Source organism: Silurus aristotelis (assembly GCF_946808225.1).
Source record: "Silurus aristotelis genome assembly, chromosome: 7".
NCBI classification, from domain to species: domain Eukaryota; kingdom Metazoa; phylum Chordata; class Actinopteri; order Siluriformes; family Siluridae; genus Silurus; species Silurus aristotelis.
Window position 1 is genome coordinate 16,886,934 of NC_139580.1, and position 21,090 is coordinate 16,908,023.

A 21,090-nucleotide genomic window follows, 5' to 3' on the forward strand; every position below is an offset into this window, starting at 1 on the left:
CATGGCCCCAGTTATCCTCTCCTTAATACAGTGCAGTCGCCCTGTCCCATGTGCAGAAAAACACCCCCAAAGCATGATGCTACCACCCCCATGCTTCACAGTAGGGATGGTGTTCTTGGGATGGTACTCATCATTCTTCTTCCTCCAAACTCGTTTAGTGGAATTATGACCCAAAAGTTTTATTTTGGTCTCATCTGACCACATGACTTTCTCCTATGACTCCTCTGGATCATCCAAATGGTCATTAGCAAACTTAAGACGTGCCTCGACATGTGCTGGTTTAAGCAGGGGAACCTTCCCTGCCATGCATGATTTCAAACCATGATGTCTTAGTGTATTACCAACAGTAACCTTGGAAACGGTGGTCCCAGCTCTTTTTTAGGTCATTGACCAGCTCCTCCCGTGTAGTCCTGGGCTGATTTCTCACCTTCCTTAGGATCATTGAGACCCCACGAGTTGAGATCTTGCATGAAGCCCCAGTCCAAGGGAGATTGACAGTCATGTTTAGCTTCTTCCATTTTCTAATGATTGCTCCAACAGTAAACCTTTTTTCACCAAGCTGCTTGGCAATTTCCCCGTAGCCCTTTCCAGCCTTGTGGAGGTGTACAATTTTGTCTCTAGTGTCTTTGGGCAGCTCTTTGGTCTTGGCCATGTTAGTAGTTGGATTCTTACTGATTGTATGGGGTGGACAGGTGTCTTTATGCAGCTAACGACCTCAAACAAATGCATCTAATTTAGGATAATAAATCTAGTGGAGGTGGACATTTTAAAGGCAGACTAACAGGTCTTTGAGGGTCAGAATTCTAGCTGATAGACAGGTGTTCAAATACTTATTTGCAGCTGTATCATACAAATAAATAGTTAAAAAATCATATATTGTGATTTCTGGATTTTTTTTTTTTAGATTATGTCTCTCACAGTGGACATGCACCTACGATGACAATTTCAGACCCCTGCATGATTTCTAAGTGGGAGAACTTGCAAAATAGCAGGGTGTTCAAATACTTATTTTCCTCACTGTATATATATATATATATATATATATATATATATATATATATATATATATATATATATATATATATATATATATATATATATATATACATACATACTGTATATAATTTATATATATACACTGTATATAATTTATAAAAAAAAAAAATTTCTTATATATAATTAGTACGATTCCGGATTCTGGACACACAGGTGGCTTAACAAAACCCCATGGTGGTTTTGGTATTTAAATTGTCTCTTTGCACAATAATCTGTTAGGAAGCACACTATGATGAATGCCCACTTGGTACCGAGTGCGTGTCCACTTAAAACCTTCACAGGATTTAGAAACGTGGTGCTTCACAGATCAGCTCAGAGGTTCTGACTCGTCACATCAGGTGAATAAGAAAACACGAGAATGGCGTGGAGAAAATCAGTATATTTTAGTTCTTTGTCTCTTACTGAATATACAATAATTATGATCATTGATAATGATTGTTGTTACATGCAGTAAAAGGATTAGATAATTGGGGGCTTGGTCCTTTTTATAAATACATTAGCCACTGGGTACAGAAACCCTAGTGGGGCCGTGGTCAGGAGTGAATGGTCGGACTGGTTTGAACTTAGAGGAAGTTTAGAGAAATTAGAAAAACACTCTTTACAACTCAGAACGCACAACAATACGCACAGCGCAGAGGCTGATGTATTACAACAGCTAATAGACCACATAACCACATGCAGGGGCATAGCCATCATTTCAAAAGTGGGGGGGACGAAATGTCTAGTGTTACCTGTTGTTGTTTTTTTTTTTTTTTTTTCAGTTAACCCTTGCGTAATTGACAGGTTTTATTTTTAATCATAATTTTTTTTGCTTTATATGCTTTATGATTATATATGATTATAAAACAGAAAGAAAGAAAGAAATACAACAGCTTGCCACTGGGACAGTACCCTTAAAAGGACATCTTTGTACCTTATTTACCCCCAAAATGTATAGTTGTACATTAAGGTACACATTGGTACTCTAAGGTAGTAATGTGTACCTTTTTGAGTATAAAGTACAAAAATGTCCTTATAATGGTACTAAGTGTATATTGTTTACATATTTCAAATTGTATTTTGTGTATGCACAGTACATGGCACACAGTAATGGAGACTTGCACATTCAAATAATACTTTATTTTGTTCTATTCTACAGTCCATGTTTCAGGAATAAAACAAGTATTTCAAAACAAACTATTGAAAGAAAATATGTATTTAAAAGTAGTAGCTTTTTACGCAGTGTTAAAACGAACATATATCTCAATATATAAAGCTACTTAAAACTGCCAAAACGTAAAATTAGTGCAATAATGAAAGAGCACCCCATAAAATAAAGATGGTTCCTATCAGCATACTGTAACGTCTCCCCTGTGAGCTACCCTCATTCACCGGACTACATTACCCATCATCCTTTGCACCCCGTCATCCACCATGTTTGTTTCCCGTCTTCACCTGTCTGTTCACCTGGACACTATACTCATCACCACTGTCTTCACTCATTGTCGGTTATCGTCTTTACTACATTGTATGTATGTGTGATTTACCTTCTCCTTATTATTAAAATCACATCTTTAATGTTAGTATTCGTCGTCCTCGTCTCTCCGTGTACATACCGTGACACATACTTGATATTATGTAGAATTGGCAGAGTTAAACATGCTGTAAAATCTCAGTTCAACATTATCTTTATTCTTATTTTAAGGGTTTTGATAACCCCCCCTTAAAACAACAAGACGTTATAAAAGAGTTTAAGGAAAATACACAGAAAAAAGTGACCGTTTGTCCAAGCAGCTATTTTTCCTTATAATCCTTTAAAACTTGCTAATTATTCAACAAGAGCAACAGGCAGAGCTACTAAACATTGTGCAACATAATTCGGATGCCATATGCAACTTCCACTGCGTGACTTTTTTGTAGAAAAAAAAAAGGAGTGAAGAGGTTTTTTGCCGCTTTGAGCTCATCGCAACCGATTGTTGGATCGCGCGCGGGACCGCGGATGCGACTCGAGCTACAGTACTGTTGCGCGTGATGATGACGTGACAAGTGAGTGACTGATTGCCATGGATACGTGTCAAGAGTGTCAAGAGGCTTTTATTGTCATTTTTACTATACACAGTGGTACACAGTACACGGTAAAAACGAAACAACGTTCCTCCGGAACCCTGGTGCTACACTAAACAACACAAGCATAAAGTGCATCGAGTGCAACCTGGTGCAAACAGTGCAAACAAAAAAACAGTACCGACTAGTAAACCTACTGTATACTTGATTATACAGTACTGTGAAAGGAGAAATGTAAAAACTATACCCAGGAGAGAATACAAACAGAACAGAACAATATAGTGCACAAAAACAGCAGCAAGGAGGTGCAAAGACAGCATGTAAACATTCTACTGTAATACAAGGTGCGAGTATAAATAATAATAAATAGATAAATGATGGTGGAGTGGATCGAGATGAGTGATGATTGTGTTTAGTCCAGGTTGTACAGTTCGGTAACACACATTTGAGTGAGTGTGTGTGAGTGAGTGAATTTCATGTATAGACTATCTTGTCTCTTTGGATTTTAAATCACTCTGCATTTGTATACATTGCTCCATTAAAACCTCAACATGTCGTGAACACACTCCGTGACCTGGAGTTTATGCACAAAGTGATATAATAGTCTCCGAAAGGGGGCGCCACGATGCACGATGTCTCTGTTTTTACAAACGAGACGAAGAAGAAACGCCGAGTGTTGTGTTTATTGATATCGGAGGGAGAAAAACAGGTTTGGTGCTGGGACACTTTTACTAACTGTTACATAATCTCAGGCTGAGGAACGAATTGCTCAACTGTTTTTCAGCACTGTCAAATTCGACATGAAATTCTTTATAAACTGCACAGTTGTTCTTTTATTCTAGTTTAATTGTAGTTTATCCGCTGGAGGTGAGCTGTCAGTGTCACTGTCAGGGTCTGATGTGAACTCGGACACCGTTTTCTTTTTTTCTGTAAGTAACTGTTAATGAAGTATTTCATTTAATTGTTTTGTAGGATTACAAAATATGCATTTGTTTCTAAAGTAGCTGTAAGTTTACTGCATGTGTATCAGTAGCAGTAGGTTTTTTTTTTTTGACTGTTTGTTTTGTTGTTGCTCGTTGTTTTGGCAGTAGAGAGTACGATCCTCTTTCAGCTCCTCGGCAGCAGGTGGCGTTCAAGTGTGTAAATCTACCCTTATATTCATTTTATTTTTTTCTCTTATAAAGCTTTTCTACATATCTTGACCCAGAAGATGTCCTCCTGTACGTATAGATCTGCTGTGAACCGACTCGTCAGTTCAGCACACAAAGGTGTGTGGGCAACATTAAAACCCATTTTGTGCTATAAGTGTGAAACGTAATGTGTCAAACCCACTGGGTGTGTTCTCAATAACGTCTTAAACAGCTGCTAAATATGCATTATTGTTAAAGATAAAAATGTAAATTGATTTGTAGGTTTAAACCTATTCAATTATGTCATAAAGATTGTTTTCCTATGGGTAAGTAGTGTAGTAGTGCATTATTAATCACACTTGAGCAGATCTTGAAATGGCTGTGCATTTATTTCCATATAATAAACCACTTGGTACTGTTTGGACAAAATAAATCGTGATCATGAATAAGCACTCTCAGTATATATAAAGACAGGAATGTCTGTCCACATGATCAGAACCCTTTGAGTTTTGTGCATACTTAGGGACCTCTTATAGAAAAGCAAACTGTTTTTTAGGCCTTAAAAAAATTATGTTCTGATTTTATTTCCATTACATTTGAAATAATACTTAATTTGTTTGCACTTGCAGGGTTTCTATGCTCACACATTAAACTCTATGCTCTTAGAAAGCCAGCAAGATATAAAGCCTATCTACTCTCTGCAGTGCAAGTCAGACTGTTCTCAGAGAGTGTTGTGTGTTTTGCCTCAAAGGAAAACACTCCAAAAGACGGCTCCAAAGATGTCGGAAAGGTACTTTTTTGTTTTAGCACCAAGTATTAACAGCATAGGTTTCTAAGCATATAGATTTGCCTGTACGTTTTTCAAGTTTTCCTGATTGTATTATTTTCCATTTGTAAAAATGCACACAATTTTAAGGTTGGATTTGGAGGTCAGATGGTTTATTAATGTAAATTATTTGAGCAGAACGGTGCAACAGACACAATTGGGAAGAGATCTATGGGCTCAGGAAGCTCAGGCAAAGGAGGAAGTCAGCTACGTTGCCCCAGATGTGGATACTCATGCACATATGTGGAAACGTTTGTGTGTAAGTCTAGCTATGGTTAGCTATGTGTTAAAGCTACCACAATTTTAGTAATTTTTTTTTTTTACATTTAAATAAATAACATGACGCTGTATGCATTCTGTTTTTTTCTTCAGCATTCACACGTTTTGTGAAATGTGAAAGGTGTCATCACTTCTTTGTGGTGCTTTCTGAAAGTGACTCTCGGATGTGTCTGAATAAGGAGGCAGAATCTGCTGCTGAATCAGTTAAAACGGCTTCTGCTCAGAAACCTCCCCCACCCCCCAAAAAGGTAAGACCCAAATTACACAGATTATGAAATCTGCTACATGGAGACCAGTATGGATAAAAGCTAAGATAGGTGTTTGTGTTGATTTACTACAGATCTATGCCTACCTCGATAATTATGTTGTTGGCCAGTCATATGCAAAGAAGGTGCTGTCAGTTGCAGTGTATAACCACTACAAACGGATCTTCAACAACCTTCCAAGTGGACAAATAGGGACTGAGAAGCAGATCTCTTTCATTCCCCAGGGTTAGTGCATCAGCTGAATTTTAAGGGACCATCTTGTTTTTATCAAATATAATATTGTTCATTTTTAGTGTATACATTAAATAAAGACTGAATAGAGAATGATGCTACAACTAATACAGCTCAATCTTACAACCTTTGACCATTGATTTGATGTCACCAGCAGCTTGTACACATTTCAGTTTTTAGTGCCCTGCTTATTAGTTGTCCCACTTCCAGTGTGACTCCCAGTTTTGTATTTTTTCGTTTTTATTATTGTTATTATTATTTTACAGTAGCTGTCACAATAACAAGTCATTTTTTATTTCTCTAGAGCTGGAAATGAGAAGGCGGGAAGATGAATACAGATTTACAAGTAAGTGCATTTTTGTGTGTCTGAAAAAATACACAAAAATAAAATTATTTTTTATTTACATGATTTAAATAAACATAGGTGGACAGTAGTGATAGCAGTGATCAGATTGGTTGACTGGTGCCATCAATATCAAATCAATGGCATATTAATAACATTCCCCAAAAAATAGCTCATTTTTATGCACTTTTTTGAGCATTGCATTCCACATTTAGTCCCAATATGCTCTTAAAACTCCCTCCACTATTCTTTAAAGATGTTTCACTATATTTTGGAGTGTGCTTGTGGACATTTGTGTTCATCAGCCACAAGGGTGATAGTAAACTCAGGTACTGTATGTAGGTGAGGTGAGGAGGCCTGGGTGCAGTCAGGGTTCCAATTCATCCCAAAGGTTTTCAGTAGGGTTGAGATCAGAGCTCTATAGCAGGCCACTTAAGATCTTTCTTTCCAAATTTTCATGAAGCCATGATGGAACAGGTTTGGGTTTCCAAGTTAAAGTGAACACACAATTTTATTATACGGCATTCAAAGACATCCTATACAATTGTGTACCTCTAGCTTTGTGGTAAAATTTTGAACCATATATGGCAGGAAAGTTCGGGTGTCCCAATACTTTTGTCCATAGAGTGTACCTACCTCCTGAGTAACATTCAAACAGAAAGAAAAAAAATGCATGTTTCTGATGAGTTTCTTTATTATTTTTTCTTTTAAAAGTAAAATAAATTAAATCAATGTATTAAATATTACTATTAGTGCATATATGTAATTGTTTATACCTGATTTATAATCATTTCTGTTATACTATTTGGTCTTGGAAAACATTCCGTCTTAATTTCAGGGGCCTAGTTTATTGCTGTTAAATCATAGAATGGTAAATAGGTACAATTAAAAAAAATATTAATGAAAAAAATTAGTTTTAATTGTAAAATATAATATATATGAGAGATAAATTTTTAAATATACTGCAGTGGCCTGGGAAGATTTACAGTTTGAAGCCACTAGTTTGATCCATTGTGGTCTCTAATTTACATACGTTTGCTTATGCACTTCTATCGCTAAAAAAAAATACATTCATTTAAACACATTTTTCCCCCATAGCAGAGTGTAAATAGACTGTGCAGCATTCTTATCTGTTTTAGGTTATTTGGTTTGTGAGGAAAAATTACTATAGTTCATGGCTCAGAAGCAGTGGCACAGTTTTGATATTCAGTTTATATGTTTGGTGCCTCAAACAAGCATAGATTGGTTTATTTTCAGAGCTGCTCCAGATCACTGCGATCAACCCGCATGGCAGTGCTCTCGGTGCATCCGTTCAACAGCAGGTCACTCAAAAAGCTGTGCCAGAAAAAAGAGGAGGTGAGGTGCTGGACTCTACCCATGCTAACATCAAACTGGAGAAGAGTAACATTGTGCTGCTAGGCCCTACTGGCTCAGGTGCGGATTAAACAATATCTTTCTTGTTTTTAGAGAATCTAGTGTTTTAAGTGGAGTTCTATTAAATCTAGAGCTGCTGAAGTCAGTGCTGGCAAGAAGTCTATCCAGACTGAGTCTAGGCTTCTTTCTTCAGTTATATGCTCTGTAGCTATAATTGCATATTGCTTATGGGAATACTTTTTAGGGAATCTGTTTAAGTAATGGCAATTACGATGTGTGTATAATTTAGCAGAAGCGACTGAGAAAGTTGAATGATAGTGTAGTTCTACAAGATTTTTAATTGGTTTAATCAAACATTAATTATACTTTGCGCTCCAGGTAAAACACTTTTAGCGCAGACTCTGGCACGGTGTTTGGATGTTCCCTTTGCCATCTGTGACTGTACCACACTGACCCAGGCAGGCTATGTAGGTGAGGATATCGAGTCAGTAATTGCGAAGCTGCTGCAAGATGCCAATTACTCAGTGGAGAAAGCCCAGCAAGGTGGGTGTTTTTTAAACCAAACATTTATTCCAACCATATCAAACTTTAAGCATGTTTGGTGTAGTGTTTGTTAGCAAATTCATACATAGAGAAATGAGATATGATAGTTCATCATAACTGTGATTTTATCTTGCTGTTTTTGTTAGACATTAAGGAGTAATTAAAGTCAAAACCTGTGAGATAAAAATTAAAATGGTGCATGGTTAATAAGAAATAGTGCTAAGTCATGGTCTCGCTAAAGGATTTATAAGTTTAAATATTTAAAATAACTTGTGCTCATTTAAAAATGTTTGGTGATTATTTTAAACATGCTCACACTTTCACACACTCTTGTGTCTCCCCACAGGAATAGTGTTTCTGGATGAGGTGGACAAGATCGGCAGTGTTCCAGGAATACACCAGCTCAGAGACGTAGGAGGAGAAGGTGTCCAACAAGTGTGTAATTTTAAACGTTTGGTCTATTATATTTACTGTAATACATATTTATAGGGTCTTTATTTCCATGGATGCCCATGTAATATTCATGTAATTAATACACAGCACAATGACCTGCAGTTTACTGAAGTGTGAGGACAGAAAACCTGTTTTTCACACTTTGGTGACGCATTACTGTACAAGGGCTGTTGCATGTTTTGGGAATTCATCACACGTTTCAGTAACTGAAACACTCAGAACCGTGATAAATAATATGGTGCTTATCCAGCCATAAAGTGCTGTACACTTACTCTATTCCATTGTTATAATGTATAAGCCAGGCTTTTAAATCCTTTAGTCCAGCTCAAGCTAATGGCTGTAAATGAATTATTATCCTTTTTAAAAATTCTTTCTCCTGTCCAGGAGGATATTGTTCCACAACTATAAATATATATGAAATTCAGTTTGGGCTAAATAATCTATAGTCTGTGTTGATGTGTAAGTATTAGCTAGCTAGTGGAAAACCAGTCCCAGTCAGTAAAGCTGGTCTTCTGTCACACTGAATAGAAAAATTTTAAGCACCAACACTGTGTTTCTATTTTTTGTCTGAGACCAATAATCCACACCCATAATAGATGCAATAATAATAATATACACTTTCATTAGGATAATGATGGATCTGTAAGAAAAACGGATCATTGTTAATCCTTGTTAATGAATCACAGTTGATTCTGCCCTTAACCTTTTACTGTTACTTATGCTTAGGGTTTGTTGAAGCTCCTGGAGGGCACCATTGTGAATGTTCCAGAAAAGAACAGCAGGAAGTTGCGAGGAGAAACTGTACAGGTGGACACAACCAACATCCTGTTTGTGGCATCAGGGGCCTTCAACGGGCTTGACCGAATCATTAGCCGCAGGAAGAATGAGAAAGTAAGGGTCCAGTTATCAATTTTAGCACTCTGTAGAAGTTAACTGCCACAATAGTGGCCTTTCCATGACCCTCTTTTGTGACTTTGTGTGCAGTACCTTGGATTTGGCTCGCCCTCTAACATGGGGAAAGGACGTCGTGCAGCAGCAGCAGCTGACCTGGCCAATAGCTCAGGTAGTGAGCTGGATGTGGTGGCTGAGATGGAGGAGAAGGATCAGCTCCTGAGACATGTAGAGGCACATGACCTCATTGAGTTTGGCATGATACCTGAGTTTGTAGGTCGTCTGCCCATCGTAGTGCCTTTGCACAGTCTGGACGAGCAAACACTAGTGCGGATTCTCACTGAGCCCAGGAACGCTGTAGTGCCTCAGTTCCAGGCCCTCTTCAGCATGGATAAGGTGATCTTTTTTCTGCATTTCTCTTATTCTCCCACTTACACAGGCTCAAACAAAAACACAAATTTTTCGATTTAAAGGCTAAGCTAAGCAGTGTTATGGGAAAATTTCCATGGGCTGTTTTCAACATGTAAATGAACAAAGTCACCGAGATCACACACTTTTTTAATTTTTTTAATTTTAACTAACCCTAAACACTTTTATCTGCATTATTTCATGCTTTATACTGCTAGAGTGTTCAGTAAGTGACATACCTTACCATGTTTAAATGGGGTTGGAAATGTGAAGGTGCACTTCTCTATGACTATCAGATATAGAGATAGAAGACCTATATCTAACCATCAATCTGAAGTCTGTTTTTGTGGTCTGTTATGTCTGATACCCTATGTTTCAGTGTGAGCTGAACGTAACTTCAGATGCACTCAGCGCCATTGCCAGACTGGCTCTTGAGAGGAGGACTGGAGCCAGAGGCCTCAGATCCATTATGGTACACAACACGCACACATACTCTTTCCCTTTTCCTTCCAGCTGTCTTCAGTCAGATTATCATGACTGTACCATGTTGTGCTTGTTAGGAGACGCTACTGTTGGAGCCCATGTTTGAAGTCCCGGAGTCAGATATTGTATCTGTGGAGCTGGATAAGGATGTGATTTTGGGCAAGACTGAACCACGCTATATTAGGTAAACCTGATTTAAGCATGCCTGATTTTCATATTATCTTGAAATTTTACTGTGTACTAAAAAAACTTTTTTTCAATGTACCAGGTGTTACATAATGTTTGTACTGGTTCTAAAACTGCATTACAGAGAGTGTAGTCTAGCTTAGCATTACATAATGTTACATAAATATTGCCTGAATCTAGCAAATGACGTCTTATATTTCAGAAAGCGCAAATCTTTCTGATACTCTCAGTATATTGAATATTTGTAGAAAGATTTTAAAAACAGCAGCATATATTTGAGTGTTTTTTAATGGTGTGTGTATGTGTGTGTGCTTGCCTTCAGAGCTACAACTAAAGAAACCACAGAGGAGGAGTATGACCTGGCTGAGACAGGCAGATGCAGCCAACAACTAATAATGCAGCTGTGAAACTTTCAAGATCTCTCTGGACCCTGCATCAGTAAAGTAAAAAAAATCAGCAGCAACATTCTTCTGCCTTCGGGGCTAAACACACCTTAAACCTAAAGCTGACACACTATTAACAAGTTTCAGCTGAACAAATCAAACCTCCTACATACCCTACGTACACAGAGTGACTACACACAATCCAGCAGGCCTTAATTACTCTGTACATAGCTAACACTTTTATGAATTTAAGAAGAGATCTGTTCTATTTTCTTGAGTGAGTTTTGCTGAATGTGAAAAGATTGCTTTAGTTGGGATAAAAAAAAAAAAAAAGCCATTTAATGTGTGACTAGGTATGTTTTCTTTCAGTTAGTTTTTTATTTCTTTATTCAGCAGGAGTATTTCAGCTTTGCCTAACGGCAGTGCTGGTTTCTCTACCTCTTTTTTGTAACAGACTACCTATAATTGAATCAACAAACTTCTATGGAGGATTGTGATTTTTCAAAACCATACTCAAGTGTCACACAAGTGTCCTTTTTTTCTCTCAAACGTGTTATTCACCCTCTTAATCTCCTTCATTTCTTAACAGATGTACAGTAAGTTTGGTTGGTATAACTTTTACAACAGTCCAGTAATCTAACATGTCTCAGTATTCTTGATGGTTCAGAAATACAATCCGTGTACACACACTTCTGCTGTAAAGAATTCTCAAAAACGATACATTTATACACAAGTGACAGTAAATGTTCATATATATTTTAATAAAAATAAGATTCCTTCTTCCATTTCGAATGCCAGCAAACCACCTACACAGCCATTACATTTGGAATTTATATGTCATTATTTAAAAATATAAATAAAACTTGTACATATAGTATGTTCCTTGTTATTTCTGTGTAAGCATTTTTGATGACAGTAAGAAATTGTCAGGATTATTATGGATTATGTTTGTGCAATGTAAATGTTAAGCCTATAGGGGACAGTACACACCCAAGTTCCCTAATCCACACAGAGACCTTTATCTGCTATTAACAGTAGTTTCCCATTTCACTAAGAAACCATTAGGCCTTTCAGATTCGTGGAACTAGTCATACTTTCAATCATTATCAAAGATATTTTAGTTTCCATGGTTGAGTGCAGAAGGAAGCAATACCCTAAAACACCGAATGCCTACAAGTGTCCTAGATATAGTGTATGTGGAGTCCCTGAGAAAATATTGAGGGGGGAAAAAAAAGCCCTGCCTCTGTGGTCATGCAGCCAAAAGCAGTGGGAATCCTCTCTCAGAGATATTTTTTCTCTGTTAACATTTTCCTCAGCACCTCACTACTGAACTGGTACGTTAATTTCTTCTTGACTTTTTTGACCTCCCCTGTTTTGCCGTAGTTACGGAGGGCTCTAGCCATCTTCTGATAGGTCATTCTCTTGCGGTTGCCCTTCTGCTGGCCCCAGCGGCTAGCCAGTATCTCCTTGTGTTTGGAAGAGAACTGAAAGGTGCCTCTTTCTCTGTCCACCCACCAAATGCAGTCTTTCATATCCCCATCTCTAAGCAGCTCCAGAAGGAACTGATAAAGACGCATTTTTCTTTTGTTGCCTGAAGGACCAGAATAAAAAAAACAAGACATATAAAACACTGTGTTCAAGGGGCATGGTAGCTTTCCACCTTGTCACCACACTTTTATACTTGATTTATTTTTCTTTAGAGCTGGATGATTATATATGCATTTACCAATATATCCGTCATATTCTGATTTTCTAACCTTTGTAACACTTACTTTATTATATTTAAAGTAAGAAATAGCTCATTAATAGTTTCATTATAATTTCCTACATGTTTATTTTCTCCCTTTCCATGTTACATTGTTTATACACTCTGTCATGCCATAGAGCTCAAATTGTCAGTAACAAAAAGGTGTAAATTCCATGTGAACTCCAACAAAACAAGTGAAGACAATAGCAGAGATTATAATACCATGTGATCAAGGGGAAAAAAAGTAATGACGGCATGTGTAGGGAAGATTGGTGTAGAAACCAATGCACTGTAGCCTTTAGTTTTTAAATGAGGAATCTCATTGGTTTTTGGGGAAATTCTGCCTAAACTTTCTACATTCCCTTTTCAGTGTCCTGGGAGGTTCAGTCTTTTTACAAAAATTACATGAAACACCTACACTGTTCTTTCACTGCTATTTACTTCCTACTGCTATGTGTGAGTCAGGGTTTTCCTGAGGTTTACTATGCTGCCAGTTATGTGATTAAATTGAGTTATGCAAGGCTTAGGAACAGTACAAGAAAAACTATTTGCTCTCCTGTGCTCATCTTTAGTAAGAGGGGTCAGGTCATTTTGTGCAAAACTGTCAGAAGTCATGCATGGCCATACATGACACATGAGTTGTGTGCCTAACAACAAAATCACTTTGCAAAAATGTATATGGAATATTTAATCATCGTCTATGGAATATTTCAAACTGCTGCACTATTAGCTGGTAAGACCTTTAGCACGGCTTTTTAAAAGAATGTAGCCTTAATTTCACTATTATATTACAGGGTGACTACTGTTGTTTTCTTTGTCAAGCTGTTACAAAGATGATAACAGAGCAGGGTCAACCATTAATCAACAGCCCTGGAGCAGAAACAATTCTATTATTTTTGGTCAAGGATTTAACAGTGACAGTTTGGCAATGCCAAGGGCTTAAACTCACAGCCTTGATATTACCTGTCCAGAGGTTCAAGCACTAATCCACTATTGCCCCGGTTACAACCAGCATCGTAAAGGGTTTGAAAAACAGCACCCTTTTGGGTTAAAGTTTTACCATGATTTTCTTATCCGCATAATATATTAAATAAGCCACAGTGGAATGTTACCTGGCTTTTATGCATTCAGTTTCTCTTTACCTGTTATGCCAGTGGATGTGCTAGCAAGGAGTGCCTCATGGTCCTCTTCTCCCTCAGACACCTCAAATGGTGGACTACGTGGCCCTGCATCCTCATCGTCTGTACTGCAGTGGGCAGGAGGAGAGCGTTGATACAGTGGGTGGGAGACATAAGCAAACTGTGGGGGGAAAAACAATATTAATTGATTGTCTTAATTAGTGTCTTTTTTTTTTGCTGAGCCAAAATATTTTTGGAATACTAGAGAAAATCAGTCTATGTACAAACAGTGTTTAGACTAGGCTTCCTTGTATTCTTTCAAGAAAAACTGTCTGCACTTTAAAAACTGCTGGCTTAAGAATAACAGTTTAGATCTAAATCAAATCTAAGTACTGGGTCCAATATGAGTCAATCCAGCAAGGTGTGATTTAACTCAGCAGGCTTTGAATGAGGATGCTGACCCAGGCTACTGGGTTAAGCTTTTAAATTTAATCTCTAAATCAAAATTACTACACTGCTAGTCTCGACAGAGTGCAGAACCCCTTTTTTTTTCCTCAAATCTGCACAAAAGCCTTAAGCAGCACTTTTATAAAAAAAAAAAAAAAAAAAAGGAAAAAGTGTTAAAGCAACCTTGCTCAGCTAAAACACGATAACTCAATATCATGTGCATTTTGAAATCACGAGTGACATTAAATACAGAATTAAAATGAACTTGACTCCAGTGCTAGGCAGTAATCTGTGAGAGAGAAAGCATAGTGTAGTTATTTCCTAGTTAGAAGTAATGTTAATAGCTATGTATTGTATAGTGCAATAGGGAGATTTCAGAAAATAAACCTTGATGCAAATTAGTCTGTTCTTTTTCTATCAATACAAATTCGGCCACTAGCTAATTGGCACCTACAACAAATAAGATTTGTAAAATACTATAATTTTTTTTAAATCGCTTTTTAATTTGTAACTACTAATCTCAAACTGTGACCATTTTATTAGGCAAGCTATACTGTTTTGTCAGTGTTTATTGTGCTATGGACAAGAAACATGCTAAGTTGACACAATTTTGAAACAGCAGTCGTATACTCGGAAACCACAGAATTACCTTACAATGAAAGAGGAACTACTAAAGCTATTGTGTCAGAGAAAAGAGGCATGAAACATTTAGCAGTCACTTATGTATCATTTAAATTTTTTCCTTTTTACATTTTTATAGCTTTTATGTTTTCTTGCAAGTAACTGCGAAGAAATATATTCATATTGTTGAAGTGTGTTCTGGTTGTTGGTCATATGTATAATATTTGTTTACTTAAAGTTTCTTTGTGTAAAATTATTGTATTATACAAGTTTAATGACTTCACAGTTAAAATAAGCTCTTGTGTTAAGAGAATGTAAAGTTTAACCATTCGTGTTGTGTGTGTGTTTGTGTGTGCGCGTAAGTGCATGCGTGCTTAGCATGCCCCTGATTGAATCATGGCAGTGGCCGCAGTCTTCAGTCAGGAAAAGACCGTGTTGAGCAATCAGTCCGTGTGACTGGAGTGTTTCAGTGGTTCTCAGTGCAGATGGCCTCTGTAACATCCTGCCTCGTGCTCATCTCCTTCAGCCCCATTATGTTTATTCACCCACCTCTTAATGACTCATTAATTAACTTTAGTTTAACTCTTATACCTAATGTTCAGTGCATCATAATGTGTTTATTGTGGACCTTAATCCTACATTTAGGATTGACTTGCAAAGGGACTACATAGATGCATTGCAGTAAACTGCAAATTGCATACTGAATCTCTTTCTCTCTTTCACTAAAGGGCAAAATATGAAAACACAAAAGGTTAAACAATTTTATAAAAAAAACAGATTTAAATATATTTTTATTATGTATTACAGTTCCTGTACATAAACCAGTTTCCAATAACGTACCTATTCCTGGAAAAGGAACTTGACACTTTGGTGACTTGAATCACATGTGTTTGAGCAGGGAAATAACCAGACTGCTGAATACTGCCCCAAGGACTAGGAATTTTCAAGGACTTCATCCGACCCATAATGTATCCATACACACATACATAATATAAGAAAGCACTGTGTAGCATGCACAAACCTGAGGTGTGACAGGCACAAAAGCCCCCAGGCCTGAATCCAGAGACGGGTGGTAAGACTCCATATCACTATAGTAGTAGGTGGCAGGATGTAGTTCAGTAAAGTGACTACTTGATGGGACCTCCAGCTCACTTTGGTGAGGGTGATCAGTGTGGTAGTCCCATCCACTCTCTGGAAGAGGGAAAGAAAGCAAGTTTTCACAGTATTCTTAGTGAAGACAAAATGTTTGCTATTAGTCTCTTAGATATTAAACAGTACAAAAGACATCAACAAATTAAAAAGATATTTATCCCATTTAATAATGGTAACAGTAATTGTGTTATAAACCAGAACATTTATTTGCAGGGCTTCAACATTTTTACATTTGTTAAGATTATTAAGAGATTGCAGTTGCTGTCCAGTTGTTTTGTACCTAGAAAGATTTGTAAAGTGTTAGACACTACAACTAGTTGTGTTTAGTGTTGTGTTTAGTTTAGAATATGTACTGACTATTAAATCATTGTGAGAAAGTCATGTTGTATATCTCATCACTGAATATCATATCCAGTAGGCTCAGTGTAATTTAATGGTTACTTGCTGTAAATGTATGTACATTTTCTAATATGATTAAAGTAATGAGTGAAGGAGAAGTATGATCTAAGATTCAGAGCAAATCTGTTAGATTTAGAGGAGATTTTTGCCATCTTTCACCTCTGCTGTTAGGAAATCTAACATCATTACTTGCCAAGTAAAGCATGAACAGTTACTGGGGCAGCAAACGAAACAGGTGGATCTGTAAATTATACACAGTGCAGAATATTAATATATTGCCTTGGTTTAAAAAAGTGACAAAAATGGTAGCTGCAGTTATGTTAAACACCCAGATGGAACAAACATAGATTTTATTCTTTTCGTTAAATTGATAGTTTGTCTATTTAAAATAATTGCAAGTAAATTTTTTTCCTTAATGTGTTTTTATAATATTGGCTAAAATCAGTTCACTTGACTTGTTAAGCATTAGGAAGTGCTTGTATCAGATTGTAGCCGCAGTGGAAATTGACTACAACTCACAAAATTAGCACAGATTTGTGCACTATTGCAAAGCCGTAAACTATTTCCTGAACACTTAATAATTAAAGTTTTTTTGTTTATCAAATGATTGAAATAAATAATCCACATTTAGAAACACATTTTATCAACATTTGAACCAAATCGCATTTGATGAGGTACTTATCACAAGAAAAAAGTCCGTATAAATCTAATAGATCAAAAAAGGTGAAAAAAATTCCCCCTCAAAAAATGATCAATAGGTTTTTGACCAAAAAAAAATCTGCCCTTTTTTTTAATGATATATTAATAAAGTACTGTTTACTCTAGTTAGAATTGAAACAGGTTTAATGTATTTTGCAAAAATGTCCTAAAATTTATAATTAATAAAGAATTTTTATTTATATTTTTAATAATTCTGACAGCTATGTTTTTTATGTTACTTAATCAGAATCACAATTTATCTAGTTCTTTAAAAGCATTTGCATGATTCTATTGCCCAAAACAATTAACAAAAAAGACAACAAACAGAATATAAAGCTTAAAGAAATTGTTTTACTTACCTATGTGACCATCTGGATCACTGGTTATGTATGGGTAAATATCATATTGCGGCGGGCGGAAAACTTGATCATACGCAACGATTTCGTCTGATGACTGAAGTTTTGAGAAACAGAGAATATTTTATCATGAAAATGTGCAAAACATGCATGAATGTATTTAAATTCAATATAATAATAATGACTGTAATAATAGTACTACTGCTACTACTACTTAAAATAATAATAATTAATATGTACTCTATTATAAATAAGCTCTTAATTACACCTTACACACACACACACTTTCTTCATTGCGATTTACTAATATAATCAGTACCAAATACATGATGTTAATATTCAGTATTCAGTATAAGTATTTAGTGCCACAGATTTTTACTCTACACTCGTGACAATAAAAGCATATACTTACTGATGAAATGACACAACCCTCCATTCTGTAATGTAAAATCTTCTCAAACATACAGCTTCAACTATACTTTACTGTTACATAAGGAACAAAAGTAGAAAAAAATATTTTTTTCCACTCTACTGTTACACTACAAATAAAGAAAAGAAAGTGAAATGGTGACAAATGCCTCTAGAGGTCTGCACTTTATTGCCCCTTACTGGCTCTTCACTCTGCACTGACAGTTCCTGATTTTGATCATGTCAGAAGGATGGTGCCTGTGAAGAATTGTAGTTCACTCCATAGTTCTATCACTTCAGAGCAGCCAATCCAGTCACAGATTTGCTATTGACCTGATTCTACTTTCTTTCTACTTGCTTGCCATTTGCCAGATTACATTTTCTTTCTTTTATTTCCATTGATATTTTTTAATATACATATTACCAACTATTTTACATTTTACAGTCTTTTGAAGTTTTTCTAAATCTTCTAAACACTGAATGTATTTACTCTTTAAAAATGTGTCCTTAATATAAAATGCACTTAAATGTACCCCCCCTAAAAGTTAATTTGCTGTAGAAAAGTTCAAGTTTTTGCCATGAGACTTAGTGTCATGAAAAGATCAATACTGTGAAAGATGTCTGAAATGGATTTCCAGACATCTATGTATGCATGGAAATTACAATGTTACAAGTAATGATTATTTGGAAATTGGAAATATTTTATCCTACAGTCTACAGGAAGACCCTTTGATTGCATAAATACTAACCCAATAAACGCAAGGGAAATTTTTTTGTTAGATATAATTCATTTTATGTGCCTGAGAGTGTCACAAACATTAGGGTTAACCGAAAGTGAAGTTCCAAAAGATTCTTGTTCCTTTTTTTAATCAAAGCGTCCCACTGTTGTCAGTAGGTTTGAGGAAGTAGCTCCTGTTGCAGCACACAAGACCATTCCATAAAGGGGATTTCATAGACCCCTGTTTAGATCTGTTTGGTACTTCCATTGTTGTTTAGTGAGTTTATTATCATCTACAGCCTCGGTTACATATGGGAAATATATCTGTAATTAATAAAAAAAAAAAAGCAAGAACTTATATGTTATTTGAATAAATATAAAATCATATTTAATGCTCATTTACATTGCATACACTAATAACAGATCGAAAAGCTACAACACACAAATTAATAACCTGTAGCTTTATTTTCAACACTAAGAATTCATTTATGTTAGTTGAAGTGTATGACATTTAAGGTATTTAGAGTCTAAAGATCATAAACACCAGTCTCAACGGTCTTAAAAATTCTATTTAAAGTCGAACTATATGTGTACAATTAGGAAAAAACAGTAGCAGCATTTTATTAGCTCTCAAGCCTTCACACACACACACACACACACACACACACACACACACACACACACACACACACACACACACACACACACACACACACACACACATATGTGTGGTAAAAAAAAATGCAGAAGTCGGGAGCTTTCAGATTCATTTCCCCCTGGTCAGCATGTATATGTGAATATCTGTGGTAGATAATCTCCAGCTCCGAGATTTTTCTGCTGTAATCACTAACCAGCATTTGTTCCCATAAAACAATCAAACAATTTTCTTGTGTTTACATTCTCTATTAATTCATGTGTCTACATTAACGGTCATGTGGAAGTTAAATGGCAGTTTGATGTCTGACTACCTGACTGATAATTTAAATCTATTTTAAAAAGTCATATTGGTGTGTATGTGTGCGCTCTCGTGTTTTCCCAACAGTGTGTTGCAGAGTATTTTTTGGCAGCACAGGAAGTCCGTTACATCTGTTCACCCTGACTGTCTATGTTGCACAACAGACCAGAAGAGCTCCATCCTCACTGTAACTGTTTTCTTAGTTTAGCTCATCTAGCAAAAGAGAAAAGATTTCACTCAGCCCCTCATCTACCTGCCTGTACAGCTTTTACACACACACACACACACACACACACACACACACACACACACACACACACACACACACACACACACACACACACACACACACACACACAGATTTACATTTACTTAGACAGAATTTGAAGTCTAAGACCAGAAGTCAAATACTGCAGGCCTGGTACTTGATTGACAGTTGGATGTCTTTGTCTTTATCTCAGTAGACAAGCTTCCTGTCAGCCCAGAGTCTGTGACCAACTGTAACCACACAGCACTACGACATATTACACACAGCTTCAGGTATGAGAAGTTCATAGCCTGCATACTCCCCCACCATCCATCTTGTCCAACCATGCACTCAAAACACTTACAGTCCAGTCTCCAGAAGCACTGGCATCCCTGATAAAAAAAAAAGAAGCAGAAAGATTGTAGATGCATAATATGTGTAATATGAAACAGAAGTGGTCTGTTGTGGTTTTATTTTAACATATAGTGTTTTGTTGTTGTTTTTTACAGAAGAGTGATGTGTCTATGCACTAGATGTGCTACTGCTTATAAAAGTACAATTACTAAATAGTAAAACAGTGTCAAACGAGTTGGGAGGACACATCTATGACCAGTCTTAACTCCAATAACCCCAGACTTCTTTATATTCATGCAAACTGCTCCCTGCAAATTATTCTGATGACTTTCATTAGCTGAAAGAATCTTCTAAAACTTCTAGATGACAGCCATCATTCTATTCTACTTAGTTAAATCCAAGACACATTCAAACTTTTAGTAAGCAGCTGGGCCCATCTATCTATCTATCTATCTATCTATCTATCTATCTATCTATCTATCTATCTATCTATCTATCTATCTATCTATCTATCTATCTATCTATCTATCCATCCATCCATCCATCCATCCATCCATCCATCCATCCATCCATCCATCCATCCATCCATCCATCCATCCATCCATCCATCCATCCATCCATCCATCCATCCATCCATCCATCCATCCATCCATCCACACATTTGATGAATTGAGCATTCTGAAACTGTGGGTTTTCTTTGCTTCTCTTGTATTAAATGCTTTATTGTTTGTAGTGACACATACAACTGGAAAAGGACCAAAAAATACAGTATGATGCCAACAATGTAATTAAAACAAATGCATACTTTAAAATTTAGGAAGCTCTGGGGCCAGAGTACTGTTCTTGTAAAATTATAGTAATAGATGGTAAAGAGATTTTATAGGTATGTCGGGAAGCATAGTCACATGAATCATGATTTAAGAATAGAGATCCAGTATATCACATGCCAGAGTGAATAAAGTATTTCACACAGC

General features: G+C 36.5%; 2 protein-coding genes across 7 annotated transcripts; one reads left to right on the top strand and one right to left on the bottom strand.

The window, feature by feature from the left end:
- Positions 1–3,062: 3,062 nt before the first annotated feature.
- Positions 3,063–11,772, top strand: clpxb (caseinolytic mitochondrial matrix peptidase chaperone subunit Xb). Of its 5 annotated transcripts, none has more exons than XM_083547385.1 (16): positions 3,706–3,808; positions 3,942–4,028; positions 4,284–4,367; positions 4,859–5,019; positions 5,194–5,314; positions 5,428–5,582; positions 5,675–5,825; positions 6,136–6,177; positions 7,432–7,608; positions 7,927–8,091; positions 8,438–8,526; positions 9,271–9,435; positions 9,529–9,831; positions 10,223–10,315; positions 10,404–10,510; positions 10,835–11,772. In XM_083547385.1, the coding sequence occupies exons 3-16, from the start codon at positions 4,310–4,312 to the stop codon at positions 10,917–10,919; spliced, it is 1,872 nt and encodes a 623-aa protein (XP_083403511.1). In that variant the 5' UTR covers positions 3,706–3,808; positions 3,942–4,028; positions 4,284–4,309; the 3' UTR covers positions 10,920–11,772. The 5 variants fall into 5 exon arrangements, with proteins under 5 accessions (XP_083403512.1, XP_083403511.1, XP_083403514.1 ...); XM_083547388.1 differs by having other exon boundaries at positions 3,752–4,028; positions 10,835–10,955; positions 11,350–11,772; XM_083547386.1 differs by lacking the exons at positions 3,706–3,808; positions 3,942–4,028 and adding an exon at positions 3,063–3,081.
- On the bottom strand, positions 11,630–18,104 carry spi1a (Spi-1 proto-oncogene a). 2 transcript variants are annotated; one of them, XM_083547389.1, is made up of 6 exons: positions 17,847–18,104; positions 17,438–17,531; positions 16,573–16,620; positions 15,850–16,019; positions 13,785–13,941; positions 11,630–12,486 (listed from the first exon to the last, which is right to left on the bottom strand). In XM_083547389.1, the coding sequence occupies exons 1-6, from the start codon at positions 17,895–17,897 to the stop codon at positions 12,176–12,178; spliced, it is 831 nt and encodes a 276-aa protein (XP_083403515.1). In that variant the 5' UTR covers positions 17,898–18,104; the 3' UTR covers positions 11,630–12,175. The 2 variants fall into 2 exon arrangements, with proteins under 2 accessions (XP_083403515.1, XP_083403516.1); XM_083547390.1 differs by lacking the exon at positions 16,573–16,620.
- Between the last annotated feature and the right edge of the window lie 2,986 nt (positions 18,105–21,090).